This window comes from Branchiostoma floridae, unplaced genomic scaffold (genome assembly GCF_000003815.2).
Source record: "Branchiostoma floridae strain S238N-H82 unplaced genomic scaffold, Bfl_VNyyK Sc7u5tJ_432, whole genome shotgun sequence".
NCBI lineage: Eukaryota > Metazoa > Chordata > Leptocardii > Amphioxiformes > Branchiostomatidae > Branchiostoma > Branchiostoma floridae.
In genome coordinates this window covers 1-26406 of record NW_023365848.1, presented here as the reverse complement: position 1 = coordinate 26406, position 26406 = coordinate 1, and the positions used below count along the sequence as shown (strand labels likewise).

Here is a 26406-nt window from a genome sequence, read left to right as displayed (position 1 = left end):
TGGTATTGTGAATTGATTCCAGGTAAAAACAGAGCTTGCTTCTATTTTTCAGAAAATGACAATAATCACACCTTCCATTCAGAAAATTTTCATCATGACTGAAAATTGTTGAATGACTTCATGTAATGTCATTAACAATTTTCAGTACGATAACTAGGTGTAAGTTTAAAAAAGTATAAGCTCCTTGTGATGTGGGTACATTTATTATTGCAGTGAACTTTTTTTATTCAAGTAGGGCATACGATTTAATAATTATCAAGCAGGTGCAGGTACTATAGGAGCGTTTGTTTTCTTCAAGCTGTAAAACTGTTAAATTGTTTTACTTTGTATGCAATCAGCCATCGAGCCTATTCTTATTTTAGTTTAACAACTTCCTGCCAGACCCGGAAGATACGATTGAACCTTGTTCGAGGATTTATTTTCGTCTGTCTGGTCAGTCTGTTCATACCCTGGCGCTGAGAGTGTTTTGTTGGGCTGAAACTCTGGCAGTTTAAAGTTACTTACAATTTAAATGTTCAAAGTTTATGTCAAAAAACAACAGCACTAGGAAATGTGGCCACTATAGACAGGTGGTCACTATAGAGAAAATGCTGATCTATTGACTAGGAGCCATACGTTACACATGATTTCAGTACACTGATCATTAATCATATAAACATTGCACAGGTAAGCCAATTGTTTAGATGTACAATTAAGTTCAAATAATTCTGAAGAGAAATATTGATGAGAAAATAATCATTCTCGCCACTGTCTAACTTATGATTACGTATCAAAACTAAACGCAGATTTTCTAACTAACGCACCTTTCGCCGACTTCATCAAAGGACCGCCGGCTATCAATCAAACACGGCTGTTGATTAGACTTAGAGTTTCAAACAGTCATGTGCTGTGTGCCAGTTGACAGCGAACTTCATGCTACGTGATGCTTTACATTGCTTGGACCTTCTTTCCTACAGCGGTGCTTCTACAAAATATTTAGACTGTAACATTGAGTCCCACATGTTTTATAGAATAGAATTTGACGCAGAACAGCGTTTTTTGCTGGGTATTTTTCTTGAAACATGTCCGTGGGAATATCAGCGAGGCGGCGACGTAGGGATATCAGACCGTGAACAAAAGTCGCACGGCGGCTAACGGCGCAGCGAAGATACTAGCGCTATAAACTAAGCGCTTCAACTAAGGATGGCAACCCGTACAATATTTTAGTATACTGTTGAGCTAAGTAAAGTTTGTTGTTTATGAGGTTTTAGTTGTCTTTGAAGCTTTGACCCGAAATATTTTAAAGTCAAACTGCTGAAGAGAAGTAAGTGACTGCTACGATTATCGTAGATATGGCCCTAAAAAAACTGATAAAAGAAGCCTTCTCAATAGTCTAAAATGCAAGAGCTTCCGGGGGGGCTTCGCCCACCTGGGTCCCCCCCCACAGTGGCCCTGCCCCTGGACCCCGCCAGGGACATTCGGCGGCCCCCGGACCCCTGTCCGACGCTTTGAAAAAATCCTGGCGAGAAGTCTGCACGGCCTGAGTCTTCAAGTTAACGTATTGTGTGGTCCCGCTTATGAATATTAATTAGCCTTCGCTTTCCTCTTCGCTGATTGGCTGAACCATTAATTGAATTAACTCTTCCTGCCGGCTAGACGCAGGTGCAGATGTCGGCTCTGTGGGGTGAACGTCCGAAAGGTCATGGCATGGAGAACGAAAGAAAACCAATTTCCCTAAAAAAAAGTGCTGTAATTAAGCCTTTTACAGTACTTTATGCCAAAAATTTTACTTGGATCATTTTACCGACTATCTTATGCCTATCTATACCAAATGTTACTCATACCAGGGTACAGGGGTGCAAAATATACCGTTATAAGACCGTCAACAACAGTCGCACGGAGCTAACAGCGCAGCGAAAATACCATCGCTAGCGTTTCAACTTCGGATAACAAGTTATAAGTACTGTTGACTCAGTAACGTTAAAGTTTGTTTTTAGTTGCCTTTGACGGTTTGACCTGAAATAGTGTTACGCTAAACTCCTGAAGAGAAGTTAAGTGACTGCTGCGATTATCATAGATATGCCCCTAAGAACTGATACAATATAAAGCCTTCTGAATAGTCTAAAATGCGAGAGCCTTAGGCGGGCTTCGCTCCCCCTGGCAGGAACACTGCTATATACGGGATCATGAGGCCCCGCTTATGAATATTAATTAGCCTTTGGCCTCCTCTTCGCTGATTGGCTAGGTCTTTGATTCAATTAACTCGCCGGCTGACGCGCACAGGTGTGGCTCTGTGCGGGGTCACGGAAGGTCACGTCAGGAGGCCAAAAGAAAACAAATTTCCCCTCAGAAAAGTGCCAAAATTAATCATTTTAAAGTTGTTTATGTCAAAAATTTTACTTGAATCTTGTTACCAAGTATATAATGCCTATCTATACCAAATTTCAGGTCGTTTAATTGTAATACCAGGGAACAGGAGCCAAAAGTGTCCTTTTTTGGTCAAAAATTGGCCAAAAATCGCAAAAATAAGCATTTTGTTGCACTGTACACCAAAAGTGTAATTGAATTTATATGAAGGGATTATCAAGGCACATCTGTGTCAAATTTCAGCTCATTCGGTTGCAATACCAAGGTACAGGAGCCAAAAGTGTCCTTTTTTGGTCAAAAATTGGTCAAAAAATCGCAAAAATAAGCATTTTGTTGAACTGTACACCAAAAGTGTTATTGAATTTATATGGGGGCATTATCAAGGCACATCTCTGTCAAATTTCAGCTCATTTGGTTGTAATACCAGGGTACAGGGGCCAAAAGTGTCCTTTTTTGGTCAAAAATTGGTCAAAAAATCGCAAAAATAAGCATTTTGTTGTACTGTACACCAAAAGTGTTATCGAATTTATATGGGGGCATTATCAAGGCACATCTCTGTCAAATTTCAGCTCATTTGGTTGTAATACCAGGGTACAGGGGCCAAAATATACAGTTTTGGTCTAAAATTGACCAAAAAATCTCAATAAAATCATTTTAGAGGCAGATATGAAAAAACTGAGAAAAAAGCATCAAGGTATTGGCCCATTCTACCCCTGTGCCAAATTTCAGATCATTCGGTCCAGGAACGGCGGAGATGAATCACTTTGAAGATTTGACAGGAGAAAGAAGAAGAAGAAGAAAGAAAGAAAGAAGAAACATTACGAATACAATATATTTCACCATACTATGTATGGCTGAAATATAATCAAAAGGTTTATAAGAAAATCACCTGGACTGAGTCTAGACCCGTCCTGATGCTGATGCTCGCGGTGGTCCAGTTGTTGCTCACAGACCTGGAGGTTGTCGTGTTCCAGGCGTTCCAGGACATGCCATTTGGCCCCATCAGTTTGACAAGGACCCTGCTGTCACCTCCTGTCAGCTTGTACTGGAACTTCATGCACTTGTCATCTGTATAGATCCTTGGGCTGATGAGCAGTTGCGACGATGAAGCACTGGAAGCTACATGCTTTCCTAAAAAGACACGCAGGGATGCTGATATATAGTGTGACCCATATTTTTGTCGTACATATTTTACATAGTCAAATTGAAAATTTTCTATGAAGATACCGTCTTAAGAATAAAAACACAAAGTAGGACCAATAAAATAGTACAGAAAGGTATATCACTTATACTTGGTTCCTGTGCGGTTCGTTGTGATATACAAGGCTCACCTTGTCCCGGAGAGCTGGCTACTTGCATCCATGGCTGATTTGCACTTCCAGACGCAACTTGGTTCCAGTTGCAGAAGTCGTAATCGAAAGTGCAGTTGACTCCTAAAACATATCGTGTTAGTGTTTTAATTTTTTTGAAAATATCCTTTTGAAATTTTGCTTAGCCACCCTGATATACTCCATTGATATACATTAAACATGATGGAGCTCATGTTGAATTGTTTACTATGCCTACATATGGAGAATAATTGTTGATTTGGGGGACGTTTGCTGTTAAATAGAATTGAAACAGTAATATCTGACACGGTGACATTATCCCCAGTAACTGCTAACCTTTAAAAAGTATGCAGGTGTCATTGTGGACAGAGTCAGGGAACGTTGCGTAGCACCATTCTTTGGTTAATGGGACTTGTAAAGCGTCGACTTCGTCTGAACACTCCTGCCGCACTTCTTCACACACGGCGCGACAAACTGGTTTGCCTCGGACCCCATCCTCGATACACTCCGGAACCACCTGCAGGTAATGAGTATTTGAGGATTGTATAACCTTTCTCCTAGTTAAAGCCGTGACTCTCCAAACAACCTTTAAGGCAGAAATGTATTTATGCTAAAATAAGAAAAATTAACTGATACCAAGGGCAAAACATTGACAGTTCACTGGCGCACACGAAAACAAACACTAAAACAGAGCGTCGATGGTATACCGGTACATACCAAGTGGCAGTAGAATAAGTTGCTATCAGGATGGCAATTTGTATTGGCAAAACTGACAGCTAGTTGGTGGACGTCTGATTGTTCGATCACTGTCACGTTCTCCTGGCCGTAGTAGTTGGGGAAGAATGCGCTGGTGTAGTTGATCACACCCTGGCAGTACCCGAAGTCCATAGGCATACAGTTGTCTAGAAAATGATAATTAGTTATACTTTTGCAAATGTACAAGGAAAAACAACACATTGCGCCAAGCAAGGTTTTTATTTCTTTGTGTTGTATACCCAGAACATCTAAACGCACTACCTTTGTACTGAAGAGAACGAAAAGCAATCATGATTCAACCATGAGTGTTATATAATTGGTACTTACATGTTCCACAGGCTTCTTCACTTTCATCATCATTGTAAGGGCAGACTGGTATTCCGTCACAGAATTGCCATGGGCCAACGCATTGCCCTGAACCAAAGCATTTATAATGTCCTTCGGGACAGCCCTCTAAATGTAGATTTAGGATATGAAATTAAAAAAAAAGCGGCGTATTATTATGTGATAACGAAGTGTTTAGCATGTACTAATTTGTATTTTTATAATCTCATTACCAATGAGTAGATGGCAACGACGTCTTAAGACAAAGGTATAACTTCACCTTCTTCTGGTACAGAACAGTATGGTTGATCATCAGATAAGCTTTGGCAGCCATTGGGGTCCCAGGTGAGGCCGAGGGCATTCGCTCTTGCTGCGCACGCAATAGTGACGCTCTCACAGAACGAACGGCATGGAAGTCTACGTGAAACATACGTAAACAGGATAATTTGCCCTTTGTCGTTCTCTGAATTGCTTTTATCGTCCTTAGCAAAGGATGGATTATTAGTTAGGATAAGGTCCAGTTAATAATTTGCCCCTCATCATCGTGTGCAATTAACATGAGATAGATCTTACCATTCTTCAGAAAAAAATAGTATTGCAATCAAGAACAAGCAACTCAAAAGTAAAGTGTACCTAATTCCTGATGGTGTACATTCAGGGAAGATGAACGAGCAGAGATAGAACTGCAGATCACGATGGCAGTCCGCGATCTGGTCAAACGCCTGGAAGGTTCCCGGGGAGAGGTGGAATGACAGTTCTCTCTCCCAGCCCAGCACATTCGGGTAGGTGGTGAAATTGTACGGCATGTCCAGGCAACGTTCGAACTTCATCGGCTCGCATCCAGGAGAAACTGAAATACAGATTCATCAAAATGTAAAGCTTTTACATACTCTAATAGTAAGAATAGAGTATTTGTCGTCCTAAAATAATTTGGAAAACCATAAATCTCTATTCAGCGTTAACTGCTTCTTACCTCCTTCTTCTCCTTCACATGATCCGTCAGAGAGAGTAACATCGTCAACTCCTACCTCTCCTTCTTCAGCTACATACGCGTCCAAAGACACCTGTAATAAAATATCATGTGTAATCGTACTTTTGCTCAAGCATCATTGAGTACTAATCAATAACGGAAACCATCAGACAATAGCGGAAGCCATCAGACAGCAGGAGGATATCAATTTTCGTAAGCAATGATTATTAACAGATTGTTATAACGTCTGAAGATGGACATTAAGATTACCTTGAACCAAGGCCATCCTTTGTTGATGTTCAGATTGATGGATGACCACTCCGATTCCTCCTCCTCAGTCCGCCCATCATCAACCATCCCATCCTCATCCCGCCCATCTCCATCATAAATAGATGACTGGCGCCACGTGCTGAAGCTGTTACCGTCCGGTCCCGTCACGTATACTGATAACCTGCTGCTGTCACCTCTCACGAAATACCGCATCCTCAGGCATTTGTTGTCCGTGTACATCGTTGGACTGGTTAGCTTTGACGCGGCGCCGTTCAGTGATACATAGTTACCTATAAAACGGAGTGATCAGTTAGAAAGGATTATGTAAGTTTCCAATGTTTGGATCATTGCATTTTCCTTTCTTCTTGAAAAGTCGGACATATGTATCATTCTTCCGGTACACTATGGTGAAATATAAGGCGGAAATATGTCTTTCGGCAGATCGAAAAATTTATTTACTTGAACGCCATCAATGAGGGTTTTTATTGTTAGTCATGATACTCGAAAACAAAATGACAAAATCAAAACACTAACCAGGGTCCGATGCTGGCTCAAGCGTTGCTGCCTGGCTGTTGTTGCCAGCCATCCATTCACAGGTGTCATCGTCAAACGTGCAGTTGAATTCTACGACAGGAAATCAAAAAATATTTAGAAATCTCTGCTTCATTCAGTATCATTATATGTAAAGAACTGTCCGATCAAATATGAGAAAGGACAAGAATACCTTAAATTTTATATTATGTAAAATTCAATGAGACAAAGATGGATACCTTTTGCCATTTTGCACGTATCATTCTGAACGGAATCCGGAAAGATACCGTCACACGTGCTCTTGTCAAACTGGAACCCAATCTCCTTTATTTCCTCTGCACAATTCTGTCTGACCTCCTCACACAGGGTGCGACACAGGGGCTGGCCGCGTACACCCTCCCTAATGCACTCTGGAACTGCCTGCAATAGGCATTATTCATGTTAATAAGTAACAAGGCATGTGCATTACATAGACAAAGTTGACATTCATATTCTTCTTTGTCATGATACAAATATATCAAGAGCTATCCGCAGCTTCTTGAGTTATATACTGACCACAAACAAATAGACAGCTCAGTCACAAACAAACGACATCAAAATCATACCTTTCTGGTGAAGGAAAGAATGTTGGGTTGGGTGTTGACGCAAATACACATTACACATGTACCAGCCTTCATACACCTTTCTCACGCGGCGGCCATGACAGTTCGAAGACGAGGTCAATGAGGCAAACAGACAAAACTTATCTCTAAAATCAGCTGCCATTTAGATTTCCCCAAAACCACACAAATCTTCACAATATAAGATCAAATAATTATTATCATAACTAGTGTTATGCACCGAAAAATGTAGCAAATTAGAGTAGTGTAGACTGACCCCATAGTCCCTTAAGAGATGCAAAATAAAAACATAATAATGCAAATATTTGACGGACATGCAGCAAAATCTCTTATTGGTCGTTTTCCTAATTGATCGGCTATCATTGGTTGAACTGCTAATTATGATGGACAGTCTTTTGTTTGCCTCATTGAACTCGTTTTAGATCTATCATGGCCGCCGCGTGAGAAAGGTGTATTGGACAAAACCATGTAAATCTACAAATATTTTTAGAAAGCAGAGTACAATTACCATATGACAGTAGAGGAATTTCACGTGTTCATGACAAGCTGTATCAGCCAGAAGAGACACGTTCCTGTGTATGTCGGACTCTTCAATCATCATTGTGCTCGGCTGTCCAAAGTAGTTCGGGAGAAGTGTTCTGCTGTAGGGAACTTCTCCTTGGCAGTACCCCAGCTCAATGGGCGTGCATGTGTCTGGAATAAAGATTAATTTACTTATATTATATTATATCATACAGAGTACAATTATTTCATTGTGAGCCATACATTTGAAGGAATGTACTCTACACTGCTTGTATTGTTCTGCTCTCACACACCCAACTCTAATCGGTTTCAGAATCACAATGCTATAGGACGTTGTACAGCATATCAATGTTTAGTTTCATGACATAAGTACTTACAGTTGCCGCAGCTATGTTCGTCGTCATTGTACGGACAGAAGCCGTTTCCATCACAGAACTCCCAAGCACCCACACAGCTTCCAGGGGATCCATAACATTCGTATGACCAACCTTCGCACGTCGCTGTATCGGAGATAACATAATAACCACTAGCTTGACTAAAATCGCGCTCCTAGCGGCCGGCCCTACAATATTGCCGCCGCCGAGAGGGGTCATTACCCCCAGTCAGCGAGAGATTGTGTAAATACAGGCTAAATAATCACAATTGCATAAAATTGCATTCCACCCACTAAGTCCTGTTTAAGAAAATAACCAATTTGCTTTAAATGATTCGACGTAAATACAAGAGAATGGAAGTACAAGTGCATAAGTAGTCAAGGTTAATCATCTTCAGTATTGACCAAGAAAGCTGGCCACACCTTGAGGAGCGAGGCATCCCTCCTGGTAGCTGCTGATCGGCAGGGTGGTACAGCCGGCGGTGTCCCAAGGAATGCCAATGGAAAGGGCTCGGAGTGCGCATGCGTTATTTATCTCATCGCAGAAGGAGCGACATGGGAATCTGTGCGCGTGAAGAAGGCATTATGCATCCTCTTTATTACCAGAAATCTGCCAACTAGAGACAACATTGATAGACTAATCATCTACAAACACAATGATCTTCATCTTTGATTAGTTAGACGTTTTACTTTTTACGGATCTATTACTGGTTAATAGTTCACATTATATGACTATATATGCAATGTTAAAAAAGTCACATTATTCTCGAGTTACTTACATGACTCCTGTCGATGTGCATGACGGGAAGTACAGTGAGCACAAAAAGAACTCCAAGTCCTTGTGGCAATCGGAAATCTGATCGAGGGCTCCAAATATCTCTGATGCGTTTCCGACGGCATCTGTTGGTCCTTGCCACCCTAACCAGTTGGGGAATGACGTGTCGGAGTAGGGCATCATTTGGCAACGGTCGTAAGGTATCGGGCTGCATTCTGACGTTGATGAAAAACAAGGCGGGGATAACAATGTATTGGTTAACAAATTGTCATCAAAGCAGTTGCAAAATTCAATAAAGATTACACATACGCCTTCTGCTTATCGTTCGCGAGGATGAAACTGTGCAAGGATAAACATCTCTGTAGGCCATCTTTAGACTTTCTTTGATAAACTAATTTTTTTTAAACTGGCAGAGTAAAGTAAGGTGTGATAGATAAGCTTGTCGAATTATGTGCCGTCAGCAGGATTGTGGTTGCGTGGTACGATATGGACTCATGTTAACTTAACAGACTTAGAAAAAAAATCTCCATTTTCGTCATCGTTATAATTATAAGGACAGTCGGGTATTCCGTCACAGAATCGCCATGGACCAACACATTGTCCTGAACCAAAGCATTCATGATGTCCTTCAGGGCAACCCTCTAAATCTACATTTGGGATATGAAATGAAAAAGATACTTAGACTAGTGATAAAGAAGTGTTTAAATATGTGCTAAGAGATAAGCCAACTGTATGTTCATATGTTTCTCATTACCAAGAAGCGAATGGCAAAAATATCTTAAGACAAAAATATAACTTTACCTTCTTCTGGTACAGAACAGTATGGTTGATCATCTGATAAGCTTTGGCAGCCATTGGGGTCCCAGGTGAGGCCGAGGGCATTCGCTCTTGCTGCGCACGCCAAAGTGACGCTCTCACAGAATGACCGGCATGGAAGTCTATGTAAAACATACATAAACAGGATAATGAGCAATTTGTCGTTGTCTGAATTACTTTTATCGTCCTTTTCATCCAAAGGATGGCATATTGGTTGGGATAAGGTATAGTTGATAATTTGCCCCTCATCATCCTTTGCAATATAATCAACATGAGATAAATCTTACCATTCTTTAGAAAAATAGTATTGCATCCAAGGGGTCTCACTAAATACCGAAAACAACCGAAAACAACCGAAAACAACTTTCACTAAATACCGAAAACAACCGAAAACAACTTTCACTAAATACCGAAAACAACTTTCACTAATTACCGAAAACAACCGAAAACAACTTTCACTAAATACCGAAAACAACTCGACACAACCATAAACAACAGACAATGATTTCAGTGGGCTATTATTTAATAATTTTGACTTTATTTTGGACAGGAGTTAGCCTACGATGGATTTATTTGTTTGACGACCCCTGTTATTAATACAATATTAGTAATAATAAAGTCAACGATCTCCTTTGCCTGTTCGAATATATTAATGTTCGCATTCAGATTCACGGACCCTGTACGTTATAAACGGGGACTGCTTGGTCAACTCGCAAACTCATCAATGGATATCTATATTACTTGGCATCTATTGTGTAACTCCAAGCAGAGGTAACAGTAGGGGCGGGTTGTAGTATTGGCCACAACAAGAAATAGCAGTCACTGCTATCCCCCGACGAAATCTCTGCTTGGAAAATAGGTTTGCTTATTAATTACTGCTGGGAAATTCTGCTGCCTATTTAGCTAATGTGTACTACCTTTTTTTTTCTAGCAACCAAAACAATCTAGTATATTTCTTGCTCAATTATAACGCATTTCCGCTGCCATAACAAATCGATTTAAACAGAAAAACCGCAAACGTGTATTACCACAGAGGCCCCAAATTAAACTATTAAGTGATCAAAATATGGATTTTGCTTTACACCATAAAGCAGCGTGTAATCGATGGAAAGGTGCTTTCACCGGCTACATCCCCTTTGCTGAAAGAATTCTTCCTTCAGAATCACTCCATTCTCTCCCTCGGCCGTGGAGAAAATAATTCAAGGAGAGTAACCAGTAGATGAAGATAAAATAGACATTGTTGTTGTTTACGAGTTGTTTTCCGGCTTTTTTCGGGTTCTGTTAGGTTGTTCATGATTGCTTTGACATTTTTTAGGTTGCTTCGAGTTGTTTTCGGTATTTACCGAGTTGTTTTCGGTTGTTTTCGGTATATTTCAAGTTGTTTTCGCTTGTTTTCGATTGTTTTCGGTTGTTTCGGTTGTTTTCGGTTGTTTTTGGTATTTAGTGAGACCGCATCCAAGGACACCTAATTCAAAAGTTAAATGTACCTAATTCCTGAAGGTGTACATTCAGGGAAGATGAACGAGCAGAGATAGAACTGCAGATCACGATGGCAGTCCGCGATCTGGTCAAACGCCTGGAAGGTTCCCGGGGAGAGGTGGAATGACAGTTCTCTCTCCCAGCCCAGCACATTCGGGTAGGTGGTGAAATTGTACGGCATGTCCAGGCAACGTTCGAACTTCATCGGCTCGCATCCAGGAGAAACTGAAATAAATACAGATTCATCAAAATGTAAAGCTTTTACATACTCTAGTAGTAAGAATATTTGTAGTAAGAGTATTTGTCGTCCTAGTTAAAACCATAAATCTGTATTCAGCGTTGAACTACTTCTTACCTTCTTCTCCTTCACATGGTCCGTCGGAGAGAGTAACATCGTCAACTCCTACCTCCCCTTCTTCGGCTACATACGCATCCAAAGACACCTATAATAATATGACATGTGAAGTGTAATCGTACTTTTGCTTCAAGCACTATTGAGTACAAATCAATAACGCAAGTCATCAGACAGCAGGAGCATATTGATTTCCGTAAGGATATTGATTTTCGTAGGCTCAAGAACAGATTGACTTTAGAAGATGGACATTAAGATTACCTTGAACCAAGGCCATCCTTTGTTGATGTTCAGATTGATGGATGACCACTGCAGTTCCTCCTCCTCAGTCCGCCCATCATCAGCCATCCCATCTTCATCCCGCCCATCTCCATCATACGTAGATGACTGGCGCCACGTGCTGAAGCTGTTACCGTCCGGTCCCGTCACGTATACTGATAACCTGCTGCTGTCACCTCTCACGAAATACCGCATCCTCAGGCATTTGTTGTCCGTGTACATCGTTGGACTAGTTAGCTTTGACGAGGCGCCATTTAGTGATACATAGTTACCTATAAAACGAAGTGATCAGTTAGAAATAATTATCAAAGTTTCCAATGTTTGGATCATTTCATTTTTCTTTTCTCTTTAAAGTCGTACGTTGAACATATACTTGAATGTCATCAATGAGGGTTTCATTCATTCATTGTTAGTTGTGATGCTCGAAAACAAAATGACAAAATCAAAACACTAACCAGAATCCGATGCTGGCTCAAGCGTTGCTGCCTGGCTGTTGTTGCCAGCCATCCATTCACAGGTGTCATCGTCAAATGTGCAGTTGAATTCTATGACAGAAAATTCAAAATCATTTATAAATCTATTTACATTCTACCATTCTATGTAAAGAACTGTCACGTTACAATTCCATCAAATATGACAAGAGAAGACAAGAAAACCTTAAATCTTATAGTGCGTAAAATTCAATGAGACCAAATGCAACAGATACCTTTTGCCATTTTGCATGTATCATTCTGAACAGAATCCGGAAAGATACTGTCACACGTGCTCTTGTCAAACTGGAACCCAATCTCCTTTATTTCCTCTGCACAATTCTGTCTGATCTCCTCACACAGGGTGCGACACAGGGGCTGGCCGCGTACACCATCTCTAATGCACTCTGGAACTGCCTGGAATAGGCATTATTTATATTTCTGTTAATAAACAATAAGGCATGTGCATTAGATCGGCACATTTGACATTCAGTTTCTCTTAAGTATAAACGATTGTCATGATACAACAATATCAAGATCCATTCAGCTTCTCGAGTTAGCTGATCAGCATAACTCGAGAAGCTGAGGATGGATCGTGATGACCACAAACAATTAAACATGCCCAGTCACAAACAAACGCCATCAAAATGATAACTCATCGAAATCATAATCATAAGTAAAGAATGTTGGATTGGGTGTTGACACAATTATATGTTACAAAGGCATCAGGCTCCTAAAAGACAAAGACAATGTCAGAAGTATAGGAAAATTACCATATGACAGTAGAGGAATTTCACGTGTTCATGACAAGCCGTATCAGCCAGAAGAGACACGTTCTGATGTATGTCAGACTCTTCAATCATTATTGTGCTCTCCTGTCCAAAGTAGTTCGGGAGAAGCGTTCTGTTGTAGGGAACTTCTCCTTGGCAGTACCCCAGCTCAATGGGCGTGCATGTGTCTGGAATAAAGATTGATTTACTTAAAATATTCTGCATAGTAACATTATTGCGTTGTGAGCCATACACTTGAGTTTGAAATAATGCACTCCATGCTGCTTAAGTCTCTGAGTTTTCTGCAACTTTGCATACAGTTTATATTGTTCCGCTTTCTCTCATCTACTTCAGAATCGTACTGATATAAGACGTTGTCCAGCAGATCAATGTTCAATATCATGGCACAAGTACTTACAGTTGCTGCAGCTATGCTCGTCGTCATTGTAGGGACAAAATCCGTTTCCATCACAGAAATCCCAAGCACCCACACAGCTTCCAGGGGATCCATAACATTCGTATGACCAGTCATCGCACGTCGCTGTATGGAAGATAACATAATTATCACAGTTCCATAAAATGACATTCAACCCACGTCCTGTTTTAGAAAATAACCATTTGCTTTAAATGATTCGATGTAGTTACAACAGTATGGAACTACAAATGTCAACGTCAATCATTTAAGCATTGACCAAGAACGCTGGCCACACCTTGAGGAGCGAGGCACCCCTCCTGGTAGCTGCTGACTGGCAGGGTGGTACAGCCGGCGGTGTCCCAAGGAATGCCCATGGAAAGGGCTCGGAGTGCGCATGCGTTATTTATCTCATCGCAGAAGGAGCGACATGGGAATCTGTGCACGACGAGAAGACATAATTCATTTTTTTAACCTAAACTCACAAATAGAAACTTGGTCTACCCATGAAGTAAAATAAATAGAATAATCATCTCTGATTAAATTGATTATGGAATTTTACGTGCAGCAAAAATAAGAACCTAAATATCAAAGATTTGCAACGTGGCCAATTCTTCAATTGCTTAGAATTGGCACTTCTATTAGAACCGATTATTGTTCACACTGTGTTATAAACTGACGTCTTGTTCTGCTAGACTAAACATGGCTTACTTGATTCCTGTCGATGTGCATGACGGGAAGTACAGCGAGCACAAAAAGAACTCCAAGTCCTTGTGGCAATCGGAAATCTGATCGAGGGCTCCAAATATCTCTGTTGCGTTTCCGACGGCATCTGTTGGTCCTCGCCACCCTAACCAGTTCGGGAATGACGTGTTGGAGTAGGGCATCTTTTGGCAACGGTCGTAAGGTACTGCTTCACATTCTGACGTTTCTGAAAATGCAAACATATCAGCCGTGGTAGAATTAAGGATTCTTTTGTAACTGTGACTCTAGTACTTGGTATAGAATGTATTTTATTTATTCAAAATGCAACGGAACATTAGACAGACCTATAGGCAGCACAGCTGATTGCATAGATCTACAAATAACACAAAATTACAACGGCACAACACAATTTTACATAAAACGGTATATACATAATGGTATTAGAGAGATGCGAAATAAAATACTACGGAAGCTTGGACGTGAATAACAGTCTATGGGAGGTCAGAGGTCGAAATCTAAGTAATGAGAAGCAAATATGGGCTACTAGGCTACACTAGGCTATACATGTCTTTAGAATCTACAAAAACAGCATTGATTTAGGCTTGATAGGCTACAAGAGGCTAGGAAGAGCAGATGGAAGGTGCTGTGAATCGGTTTGTTGATAATAAAAATGAATGCAAAGCATTTGAGAGTTTTTGGTTTGTAGCAACGTTATGACCTGGAGAACCATAGAATATAGATAAGTATAAAGGTAATAAATAATGACATGACAACAGATTAACTACTATAGAGACAAAAGGTAATTCTCGTTTTTTTTTCAATCAAAGATGCAGTTTTGTTCGCAATGTTACAATTCCTTGATTCTAATGCTGAATTTGTAAATGTTCATGTGTGTCTAATGTCGTAATAATATTAATATGATACAGCCAACTTAGCTTAGAAACATGATAGTAATTATTCAATCATTCGCGAGTATAATTCCTCGCGATTGTAGATTCTCCCCATTGTACATGTAGTAGCATTAACTTAAAAGTCTATCTAAACTTTAGAAAAGAACGGTAAAGGAATGCAAATGCTTTGCTTACCACGGGGTGCAAAGCAGTCCTCTGTGTAGCTGCCAGGTGGAAGCATGGCACAGAGATTAGGGTCCCAGTCAATCCCGGTTGCGTTGGCCTCGTCCGTACAGGCATCAATTATCTCATTGCAGAAGGATGCACAGGGATATCTGAGCAACAAGAAGCAGTATGCAATATCTTTGGTCGAAGTTCAATTAACTACTGGATACAGTGCAGAAATGTACCGATTGATATTTTGTAAGGCATAAGAAAATGACGTAAGGGAGATTCAGATTTTCTTTAAAGGTCCTTACAAATCTATATAGCTATCAAACTTAGTCTGTTATAGTTTCGGACATTTCAATGCACAATGCTAAATTGTTGGCACAGTACTGATAAATCAGAAATATATTTCTCGCGATATTCGATGGCAGTTTAGGAAACATCAACATCATATTTTACTGCCGTAGCAACCGTTTTGCCATCATAAGTTACCAACAGCTAGCGCCAAATGCACGAATGAACCCGTTTCAAACCAGTTCGTCACGATTTTTCTATCCTTATCAGCAGCTCACCTAATTCCGGTAGACGCGCACGGCGGGAATGAGAATGAGCACGCAAACGCGTCTAAGTCCGGATGGCATCCCGCAATCCTGTCCGCTGTTGCGAAGAACCCGTCTGCAACCGCAACAACAGCTTCCATCGGCACTCCAGGAGGCAAAGCTGTTTCCGAGTAGGGCATGTTTCTACAACGGTCGTAAGTCACAGGCTGACACGTCTGTGCACCTGTGGGAATAGTGATCAAAAGGGACGTTAACTACCGTACAGCTCAACCTCTATTTCGAAAGGTACTAATTATCTAATGTCAGGCCAAAAATGTATCCATTTGAGCATAAAACAAACATAGTATTACGTAGTAGTTCAATGATACCAATATCTATGTTACAAATACGGTCAATGACGATAATGATCATAATGATGTTTTTTTATTTCTCTTTTATTTGCCCCGGGTCCGAATAGATATACTGTTATGTTTCTGTCTTCAAGGGCGTTCGTATCAGAACTCAAAATCATTTCATGGATTATATATGGATTTTGGTGTGCTGTGGTTATTGAGGTACGCGGAAAACCTAGTGATCTGAGTGCTGGTAGCAGCTTTTCCATGTACAACAGCATTACATTCCGTCACCCCAGCTTGTAAATATGATAAAAGTCCACCCCACCTATGGTAAGACACTCCTGGGTTCCGTCAGCAGGAAAAACGTCACAGGAGAACGGTAGAGACAGTCCTCGTGGGCCGCATGCTGCATTTACCTCTTCACAGACACTTCTACACAGGAACACCTGTCAAAGGGCCATAGAACCTGCTTAAGGGACTTCTTAATATAATAGCGCTTTTGATACAAATGACACCAAGATACTGCATTTTTTTAGATTTCATTAAATCATAATATGTATTATTCAACGGATTTATAGGTTTTGGAACCGGATCGCGATAAACGTTATTTTGTGAAAAATAATTGTGAAATCATGCAGTTGATTATGATAATTGGGTGTAGTGGTCTCAGGTTTCGAACCGGCTGCCGCATTTCTTCTAACGTTTTGAAAATAATTTAATTTGATTACCTAGAGCCATTAATCACCGAATGCGATTTCTAGAATTCTATATCCAATCACATGAGAGGGATGTAGATTTCTTACAAATGTACATTTTCATTGAATACTTACTGCCATTGATCAATAGATGCATTTTGTTGCAAACACTTCCGGCAGACTTGAGATGACGATAAACGACAACGTGGTTTCAAAAATCAGAAAACAAACACACGAAAGGGCCAAGAGGAGACGCTCACCTGAGAACCGTTTTCACATTTGGGCAGGAACATAGGGCAGTACACCTGGTAAATGTTCGGATAACACATGGAGATGTTTGCCAAAATGGCGTTTAAGCCTTGAAACTCAGCCGACATCACCATGTCCTGCTGAGAGGCATGGTTGAACATGTTGGGGAATCCAGTGTAGTTGTAATCGATGAAAGAACTGCAGATTTCCCAGCTGGTTGGAAATGGCTCACATGGCGACGAAGCTGGAACATAATTTTTTTGGATTTACAAATTGTCCATGCTTCATACAAAAGCGTCATCGTGTTAGTATTAGATGTATGTCGGGTACATGATTATCATTTTGCATTCAGCTAGTTGACTCTGAAAATAGTTCTATTATCTGCAGCTCAAAATTGGAACAGATGTAAAATGGTTACTTTTTGAATGGTGGTCCAGAAACTATATATATTTTCAGCAAAAAAATAACATATAACAATTCCACTACAGGCGACATGTAGCAATACTTTCAATTTTCAATTGATAACAAAAAGGCATTTAGAAAATAATTTTAACTAGAGTTCGGGGACCTCATGCCTGTACCAATATATCTCAAATATAGGGGTGATTTTTGATATTATTACATCAATTTTAACGACAGATACGGCTCCCAAAATCTCATCGATTCGAGCTTTCATCACACCCCACCAACACAACAAGTATGAAACCAATCCATCCAGCCGTTCTTGAGTAATCATCTACACAGACAGAGACACATAACAGAAAATATAACCTCCATTCCATGACATTTCGTGGAGGTAATGATAGCCTCCTGGACCATATTTTCTTTCTTGACTATCATGCACAAAAGTGCTTCTTGGTTGTTACGCTCTAGGGCACATTCTAAACATCACGCCTTGAACTTAAATACTACTAAAATTTCATACCATACCTATGGTCATGCACTCTTGGGTTCCGTCAGCAGGAAAAACGTCACAGGAGAACGGCAGAGACAGTCCTCGTGGTGCGCATGCTGCATTAACCTCCTCACAGACACTACTACACAGGAACACCTGTCAGAAGGCCATACAACTCTGTTAAGAGGCAATGTACAATATCAGGGCAGGTAACATCCTTTCCTTGCATGTCGCAAATGACGGAAAGCAAAGAAGAGGTCATAAAATCAGACGATGAAAATACGAAAGAGTCATAAGGAGATGCTTACCTGAGAACCACTCTCACATTTGGGCAAGAACGTTGGGCAGTAAACCTGGTTAATGTTCGGGTAGCAAATAGATATGTTTGCTACCAAGGCTGAGAAGTCTCGAAACTCGGCTGACGTTGCGATGTCCAGCTGAGAGGTATGGTTGAACGGGTTGGGGAACCGAATGACGTTATAATCGATGAAGGGACTGCAGAATTCGAATGCGCTTGGCACTGGCTCACACGAATCTGCAACAACAACAAAAGAATTACATAATTTTCTAATACCAAAGATCCGTTTCATATGGCTAGATATAGCAGTTTTGAAGGTGTCACAGTCCATAATTCAGCATTTTCCATATCAAACAGAAACGTTGCAGGTCTTCGTGGCAGTCAGCAACCTGGTCAAGGGCTTCGATTATCACAGTGACTGTTGTTGTGTTGCATTCCGAAAGGCATCGCTCGGACCCTGCCACCCTGACCAGGTTGGGAATGATGTACATGTGTCGGAGTAGGGCATGTTTTGGCAACGTTCAAAAAGTCGCATTCTGTATTTCTAGAAAGGTACAAACTCAACGGTTTATCGCTGTAAACTATGACGCAAACCATTCGATGTGTTGAAATAATAACAATAAACTGCATTTTATGACACACCCTAAAGAACAGATTCTTTAAGGCGTGTTAAATGATATGGATTTTGCTCAGCAGTTCTCTTTACCTCTGGATGCAACGACGTCCACTTGGCTCACACTCAGGTTTCCAAGACGTCCTCCATTATCTTCTATGTGCTGCTGGAGGGACCCTACCGCAGTCTCCGGGTCTGGAGCTTGCCCGTTGTTCTCAAACTCCATGTCCATACCAGCAATCACACTGCCGGCGCTAAGAGTAATCGGAAAACATGGATTTAGCACTGATATACAAACCGACGTACCTCAAACTATAAAGGACATGCCTGCTTTAGTTGTAAAATTACTTAATCATTAAAGAGTAGTGTCAGTTACTAACGTCAATTCTACACAAGTTATCTTTCCCGAAGGAGGAGAAACACTGACACACTTTGGTGTACTGGTGTTGGAGGTATTTCTTAATGATACGGCATGAGAATGAAATGCAATGATACCGGTACCGGTATCATTGGTATACAACGTTGCCAGAGCACCATTACTGGCAAGGTACTGTTTTACTATTTCTGTTTCTTAAACATGGAAGTGATTTGAAATTGCCGATCGAATACAACAGGCACAGTAGCCATCAAGAAGATATTGATTCATTTACCGAAAACTCTTCACAGTTGCCTGTCGAAAGGTGGAGATGTCTTCAAAGGCCTTGGATACCTGTAGACAAACGATACAGACATGGGTAAATAGCAGACATTACAAATATGTATGTACATGAAAAGGCATTAGAGTTTCCAGTCTTACTATGGCGTAACAGAGTGAATGCATAAACATGTACTAGTGTTACCTCACTCTCCAACGTCCCTGCCAGCATCCGGTACCGCGGGCTATTCCTGTCGTTAAGGTCCTCACTGAAAACTTCACCAGGTAAGGTCAAGTCGGCAGAGACAACCCCTGAGAATAAAACACATGTTTTTCTGTTAAAGATGACAAAATCATTGAATTTAGTTTTTACTTAATGTAAATATCTGGTTACCATGTCATATATTCAACGTGCCATCAATACTAAACATCCCATTCACACACGTGCATATATATATATATATATATATATATATATATATATATATATATATATATGGCAAGAAGCACGATATTCTATTTGGCAATGTACAGAATTATTTGTTCTTAGATAAACGAGTGCAGAAAAGGAGAAACCTACTACTGAAACAGCCTCTCTCGTCTGTCTTGTCCCCACAGTTGTCCACCCTGTCACATCTTTGACTCTCCAGGAAACACCTTCCGTTGCCACACGGAATCACTCCGGGTTGGGAGCAATCTAACAATCAAGCAGATGAAAATAACGTTACTTTCTTTCTTCACAGGATTCTGAAAACATTTGTCAGCTTTGTATTCAAATGCAACATTTAACCACCCCTGATAATACACGATGATTTCCTTCAAAACCTTGCCTGGAATTTCGGGTAAATTTCAATGAACATCTACCCTTGCAATTAGCCCTCAGGTACGGGTTTTTAAAATATAGATGCACAAAATAAAGATTTTTACTGAACAATCTGCCCTTCGATACACTAATTTCTTGATTGCCACGAGAGTAAACTACAGTACTGTCATCAAATCTGAGAATATAATATATATTATATTTAAGTACTAGATGAGTGGCTCAGTTTTCTTATTAGATGCTAGGATTGTTCCATACCTGAACAAACAGAGAGTGAGTCTTTTCTACAGATGTTCCATCCACAATCCAGTAAACTGGTCAAAATCAGTCTAAAATGTTTGATAAATTTTTAAGATGTATGTGTCGAGAAATACTCCGTTACCCAAGCAGACGACTCCGACGTCTTCAGAGTGGCCACAGTTGTGCTGACTCCATCCACCTGATGAACAGTCCAGTAGAGTCTCCTCATCTCCGTCGCACTCAACATCGTCTAGCCAAATAGAACCGTTACCCTGTCCGAAATAAGCCCAGCTTTCGTACGAAGCAGCATTGCCATATCCAAGTTGTCTGCAGACGACGTTAGCGGCATTGATATCAAAGCTGTCATCACAGACTGTTCCCCATTCTCCGTTACCTAACCGGATCTCTACACGGCCCTCGTTCGCGCTGGATCCTCCAACAAGCCGTACTTCCACTGTGACAAACCAATAGATATATGAAAAAAAATTTGAGGTACCTGTGTTTATCTTTAAAAATACGTCACTGTTAGAAGAAAAAATACTATTAGCTGTAAAAAAAGTTTATGTAGAACTTGAATTTCATAGGGTCTCAATATATGATACAACATCAAACCTTCGTGCGGCAACTGGTATCCTTGATTTGAATACCTTTTATGTTCACTTTTATTGATATAATATTATGCTTTATGTGACGCTTATAACAAAAGTACAATTACAACACTTACAAGACACGTTGCCTGTTGTATCTGAAAAAAATAAGACTAGTTGTTACAAGGCGAACTCATTTATTTATCAAACAATGTCAAAATGAATGAGGAAATGATGAACTTGCCGTTATCGATATAGAATATGATATAGCAGACATCACACATAAGCAGCAGATATGTAGAAAGCATCTATGATTTATTGGAGTTGACAGATAATGTTAGTGTAACCGTTTGTACTGACACTAATGTGTTTTAAACTCCATGGACATAATAACTGAAAGGATAGTATCTTCTGTAAAAGATTTCCGGTTTCGCTTACTTGAACAGATGACCCCTACATCTTCGTAGTGGCTACAGTCATGCTCGCCCCAGTCGTTGGAACGACAGTCCAGTAATGTCTCCTCGTCTCCCTCACACTGCACATCGTCTAACCAGATAGAACCGCTACCCTGCCCAAACACGTCTGAACTCGTGTATTGTAGTGGAAAGCCATATCCAAGTTGTCTGCAGACAACTCTTGCGGCATTAAAGTCGAAGTCGTCGTCGCAGATTGTTCCCCATTGTCCGGTACCGTTGCTGCTTTGGATCTCTACGCGACCCTCATATTCCGTTGCCCCTCCAACAAGTCGTATTTCCACTTAAGTAAATAAGGAAATTAATTCAATCAATGATAAAAAGTATGTACATCTAGACGATTACAGCTGATTACGTTCTTGGTCGTATTGCGTGTAGAGTACTGGGATCTGCATTACCTCACCAAGGGTCTTACTTATGGTATATTAATACGACAAAACGTTTACCTGCTGTACATGTTCTCATAATAAATGAAGCACCTTATCATCTATTGCTGTGGCAAGATATAGTGCAAATGAGTATCAAAAAATATAACATTTTTTCGGTATAGTCTTCTCTTATCCTGCCGTAAAAAGTGGAAATACAAGTAGCACAAAATAGTTGGAAAAGTCGGTTGTACTTACGGGACGATGGACCGGAATCTGAAAACGATGTAAAACATAAAAATCAATTGCATTAATTCCCAAGAAACAAACAAATAAAAGTGTCTTATGTTAGCATTTTAAGATTTATTCGTCACATCTGAAAACCTTACTCTGATGCTGTATCAATACACAGCACTATAACCCATTTCTAATTCTTCTGATGGTTATTTTGATGTAAAACAAGCCCCACGAACCAACCGTATTTGATCTAACCTTCATAAGTGTATGAACCAACCTTGACAATCCTGCTCGTCATCGCCGTTCTCACAGTCTATCTTGCCATCGCATCGGAGACTACCAGGGATGCAGGCCCCAGTGTCCTCACACGTGTAACTCCCATCCCAGCTACAGGCTGTCAAACAAAGCGCTTTTTATTTTATTCACATTCCCTTAATAAGCATCAGACAAAAAGTACATCAGTTTAAATTAGTCTTCTGCTCAATGAAACACAAAAACAAATAACAGTCAAAGTCAATCAAGCCACACAGTGATTTAGATCATTCACCCGGACGGGAGACCTGGCGCATCCCCGTCTTGTAATTTGCCAGCGAAAGAGGTTTGTCGGTAAGGGGCGGTAGTATAACCCCGCCGTGATCATGACATGTGCGAACGTGTGTATGGCGGCTTTGAAAAGGTGTCCTTTGACACCTGACCTGTTCCGCCATACCCTCCATTGCCATTGTATATGGAGAATGCTAATAAATATATAAAAAAATAAGTCAAGGCAACTACTGAATACAACGCTAACATATTAAGACATGACGTGTACTTAGATATAAACGACATGTATCAGTTTGATGTAATACGGCTACCACAGGTGACAATGGCAGTCATCAATATTGCAGGACTTCACATTGACAATAGAATTCCGCCTGGTAAAATGTTAACCCATTGCATATTTTTCTCCCTTAAACTCTAGTTTTGCCATTCATCCGATCCAAAATCGTACCGTAGGTGTTGTTCATGATGCTCTTTATCCAGTCAATGTAGTTGGTGACCCTGGCGGATATTCCCGGTTTCCTGGCAATTCCACAACCGTCACCCCAACTCGTAACTCCGGTCAGATACCATCGGTTATCCTCCCGCGCACAAACTAATGGGCCACCTGGAGGGGAATCGGTGAGCAATACATACAACTTATCAGTAAACAATGTTGATTATTTAGTCTAAAGGTGGATCATTACAGATTTAACATGATAACCGATGTCATTTTTCTATGGACATCTGCCAATGTGAACTAAAATTTATTTTATCCGAACGAATGCGCCTCATCTGGTTCCAGGTATCTTCTCTAACCAGATGAGAGAGGATTGCTACTGCTACAGGATCGGTTACCTGAATCTCCTTGACAGGTGTCGACCTTGCCATCCCAGTAGCCTGCACAGATCATCTCCTCCTGATAGAACCTTGATCCGTACGAGGCATTCGACAGGCATGCGCTATCTGGTATGAGGCCAACCCTGGCCTCTTGCAGGAAGTCTGCCAGTGTACCATCTAAACGCAAAGGGCGGGTCAGAATATTGGAAACCATGATGTACCTCAACCGTGAATAGTTTCATCAGGTAGGTAGATCACTCCAAAAGTCTTCTTCGTTACACAACCTTCCTTTAATTCTTCCGTAAACATTTCGACGACAGTTCATATCGCACCAGTAGTATTTGTTTTATTTTGTACTGATGAAGGCGACAGATGGTCGTCGAAATGTTTACGGAAGAAATAAACGAAGGTTGTGTAACGAAGAAGACTTTATTGAAATGATGTACCTCAAGTTGACCTTACTGAAGTTCTAGGCTGGCTAGGTATTTGCGGATGGAAAGTTGCAGTGTGTATTTTGTGAAGAAAGGTAAGTTAAACATACTTTCAGTGTTCCCCCATCCCGTGATGAAGCAGTGGGAGTTGGTGCCAAACTCGGTGTCCACTTCTGGGAGGCACGCGCTGTTGATGTAGTCGTTGTCTTCGTAGGATTTCAGTTGAAGTACGGCAATGTCGTTCTTCGTGCTGCCCTTGTCGTAATCTTTATGAATAACCGCATGTCTGATGCCTACAATTATCAAAAGATAAAGATGTGATGTTGGTCTTCATATCAGCACGTATCCATGTGATGTTAGCACTTTCCTTTCTTACCTTTAGTGCAGTAATATTGTATGCATCACAAAACGATATTCCAATGTTGTATAGTACAAATACTTCCGGTGGAGCCTGTCGTCAAGTAGACAGCATCACAAGTACAAAGAACAGAATTCGTAGCTTAGGTTACATCCACTCTTTTCACAAGTTTCTTTTTTATCTTTTAGATGCTAGTACATCGTTCTATTCTGCAATAAAAGCATCTTTACCAGGCACTTCTCTCCCTTCCTCAAACGGAGAGTACGCACTGCGCCGTCCGCCCAGCACGACACCGTAGTCTTCCCACCAGGGATTATTGGAATAACTGGAAAAAAATGTTTTACATAATTTCTACCGGTTCACTAACCTAGTATCAAAAGATTCATATTACGAATTGTCTTGCTAGGTTATCCATTTGCAGTATTATAAAACCGTACAACATTCAAATAACTCCGCAATACTCTTTTCATTCTGTGTATGCATGTGTATGTATCTATGCGCGTGTGAGTTTGATAACATGTGTGTGAGAGTTTGTATGCAAGCCGAAAAAGTGAATCACGTACATTTGAGAGTTGAAGGGCTCCAGGCAGTGAGCCGCTGTCACGACAAACTGTCCACCGACGAGAGTCCCTCCACACACAAAACTGTTGGTTTCTGCACGCGTCAGCTGCACCTGCCATGGCCACTTCCCCACAGCTGCGTCATCTCCGTATGTTATCCTGGTCCTCTGTGGTTGGATTCGCCTCATACCACAGGCGGCGACTTAAGGAATGGAAATCATTTACATGAAATAGGTATGGTATTCAGGTAGTCACATGATGGAAGCACAAGGACCCCACAACATTTGGGGACACAGTCAGTCAAGTTATTATGGGTATCGTAAATGTACCAATGTATATAAAAATGTCAATCAATTACACGGTGTTTGAAATGTTTCATGAGTTTGCCAGTGTCTCAAACATAACAATATTTAGTCTGTGTAGTAGATTGTTTTGTACTTCTGTGGTGGTTCCTCGAGAATACAAAGTTAAATCCAAGGCCCATTAGTTTACCTGAACCTTCAAACTATCATGGTACAATTTGTATGACTATCGAACAAACACACTCACGGTATTCACAGCCGAGCTCATCAGAACCATCATCACAGTCCTCAGTACCGTCACATTTCAGACCCAATGGAATGCACTTGTTGTCATTACACGTGAAATGGTAATCCTTGCAGGAGGCATCTGGAATGAAACATATACGACATAGTGTAACGATAGTATACTGAGTTAATCACAACGCCTCATTGCCGAGATGTCAGGGTATATAGCTATATGATATCAAATTATGAAAGGACGTATCATTTTCCAATAGAAATACTACTATTTGACAAACATGATGGTATGCTTCATTACTGTTATCATGATATTGGTTTATTTTATTAAAATCGATTTACATTTTTAACTGCCATTTTATTCATTAAGGAGCACATAAGGTAAATAAAGTTACTGTTACTTTTCTAGATCTTTAGTAAAGTTCTTTACCTCATTCAATGTGGTTAGAAGTGATCAATGATTAAAATTGTAATTAAGACCTCACCAAAAGTAATTAAAGTAACTACAACGAATGGACCTTTCATTTTGATTATTTAAGGGATACTATCCCGAATCAATGTTTCACAATAACTGTAAGAAAACTTCCAAACTTAACAAAATGAAATTATTACCGCAGTTTTCTGAATCTTCGTCGCTTCCATCTTGACAATCTCGGCGTCCATCGCACTTCCATGGCTGTGGTCGGCATTGCCCGTCCCCACATTGAAATGTATCTTTACAATCTGAACAAAAAGACAACATAACAAATATGGTGATTCTGGTAATAGTGCCGAACGATATCACTACGCATACGGTTAAATGCATATGGTCAAAATACCATATAAGAATACTACCTGAGCAATATAATTCAATGTTTCGTGTTTGATCCTCAGTTTAATTACGTTTTACCATAGCTATTACACATCCTGATAAAAAAAACTGAACTAGATGACACTGACTGGAGTATACATTTTCGTTTCACCGATCATGAAATGATGATGTCACTGGTATTGACTATGTTA

At 40.5% G+C, this 26406-nt stretch overlaps 1 protein-coding gene across 1 annotated transcript; it reads right to left on the bottom strand.

The window, feature by feature from the left end:
* Positions 1–3235: 3235 nt before the first annotated feature.
* On the bottom strand, positions 3236–25061 carry LOC118408809 (the record flags this gene model as incomplete). The annotated part of the gene is made up of 45 exons (XM_035809668.1): positions 24869–25061; positions 24536–24630; positions 24058–24240; positions 23535–23693; positions 23149–23304; positions 22435–22551; positions 22179–22196; positions 21521–21838; positions 21220–21240; positions 20638–20949; positions 20016–20132; positions 19641–19747; positions 19452–19510; positions 18895–19055; positions 18199–18425; positions 17926–18046; positions 17007–17239; positions 16377–16497; positions 15729–15939; positions 15184–15323; positions 14105–14324; positions 13692–13831; positions 13400–13522; positions 12985–13169; positions 12448–12628; positions 12197–12286; positions 11724–12013; positions 11466–11553; positions 11119–11335; positions 9617–9753; positions 8820–9030; positions 8464–8603; positions 8045–8167; positions 7654–7838; positions 6765–6945; positions 6529–6618; positions 5995–6284; positions 5728–5818; positions 5388–5604; positions 5035–5171; positions 4758–4883; positions 4392–4576; positions 4011–4191; positions 3678–3779; positions 3236–3477 (listed from the first exon to the last, which is right to left on the bottom strand). Coding segments are annotated over exons 1-45 (7233 nt in total), but the record flags the coding sequence as incomplete, so codon positions are not given.
* Between the last annotated feature and the right edge of the window lie 1345 nt (positions 25062–26406).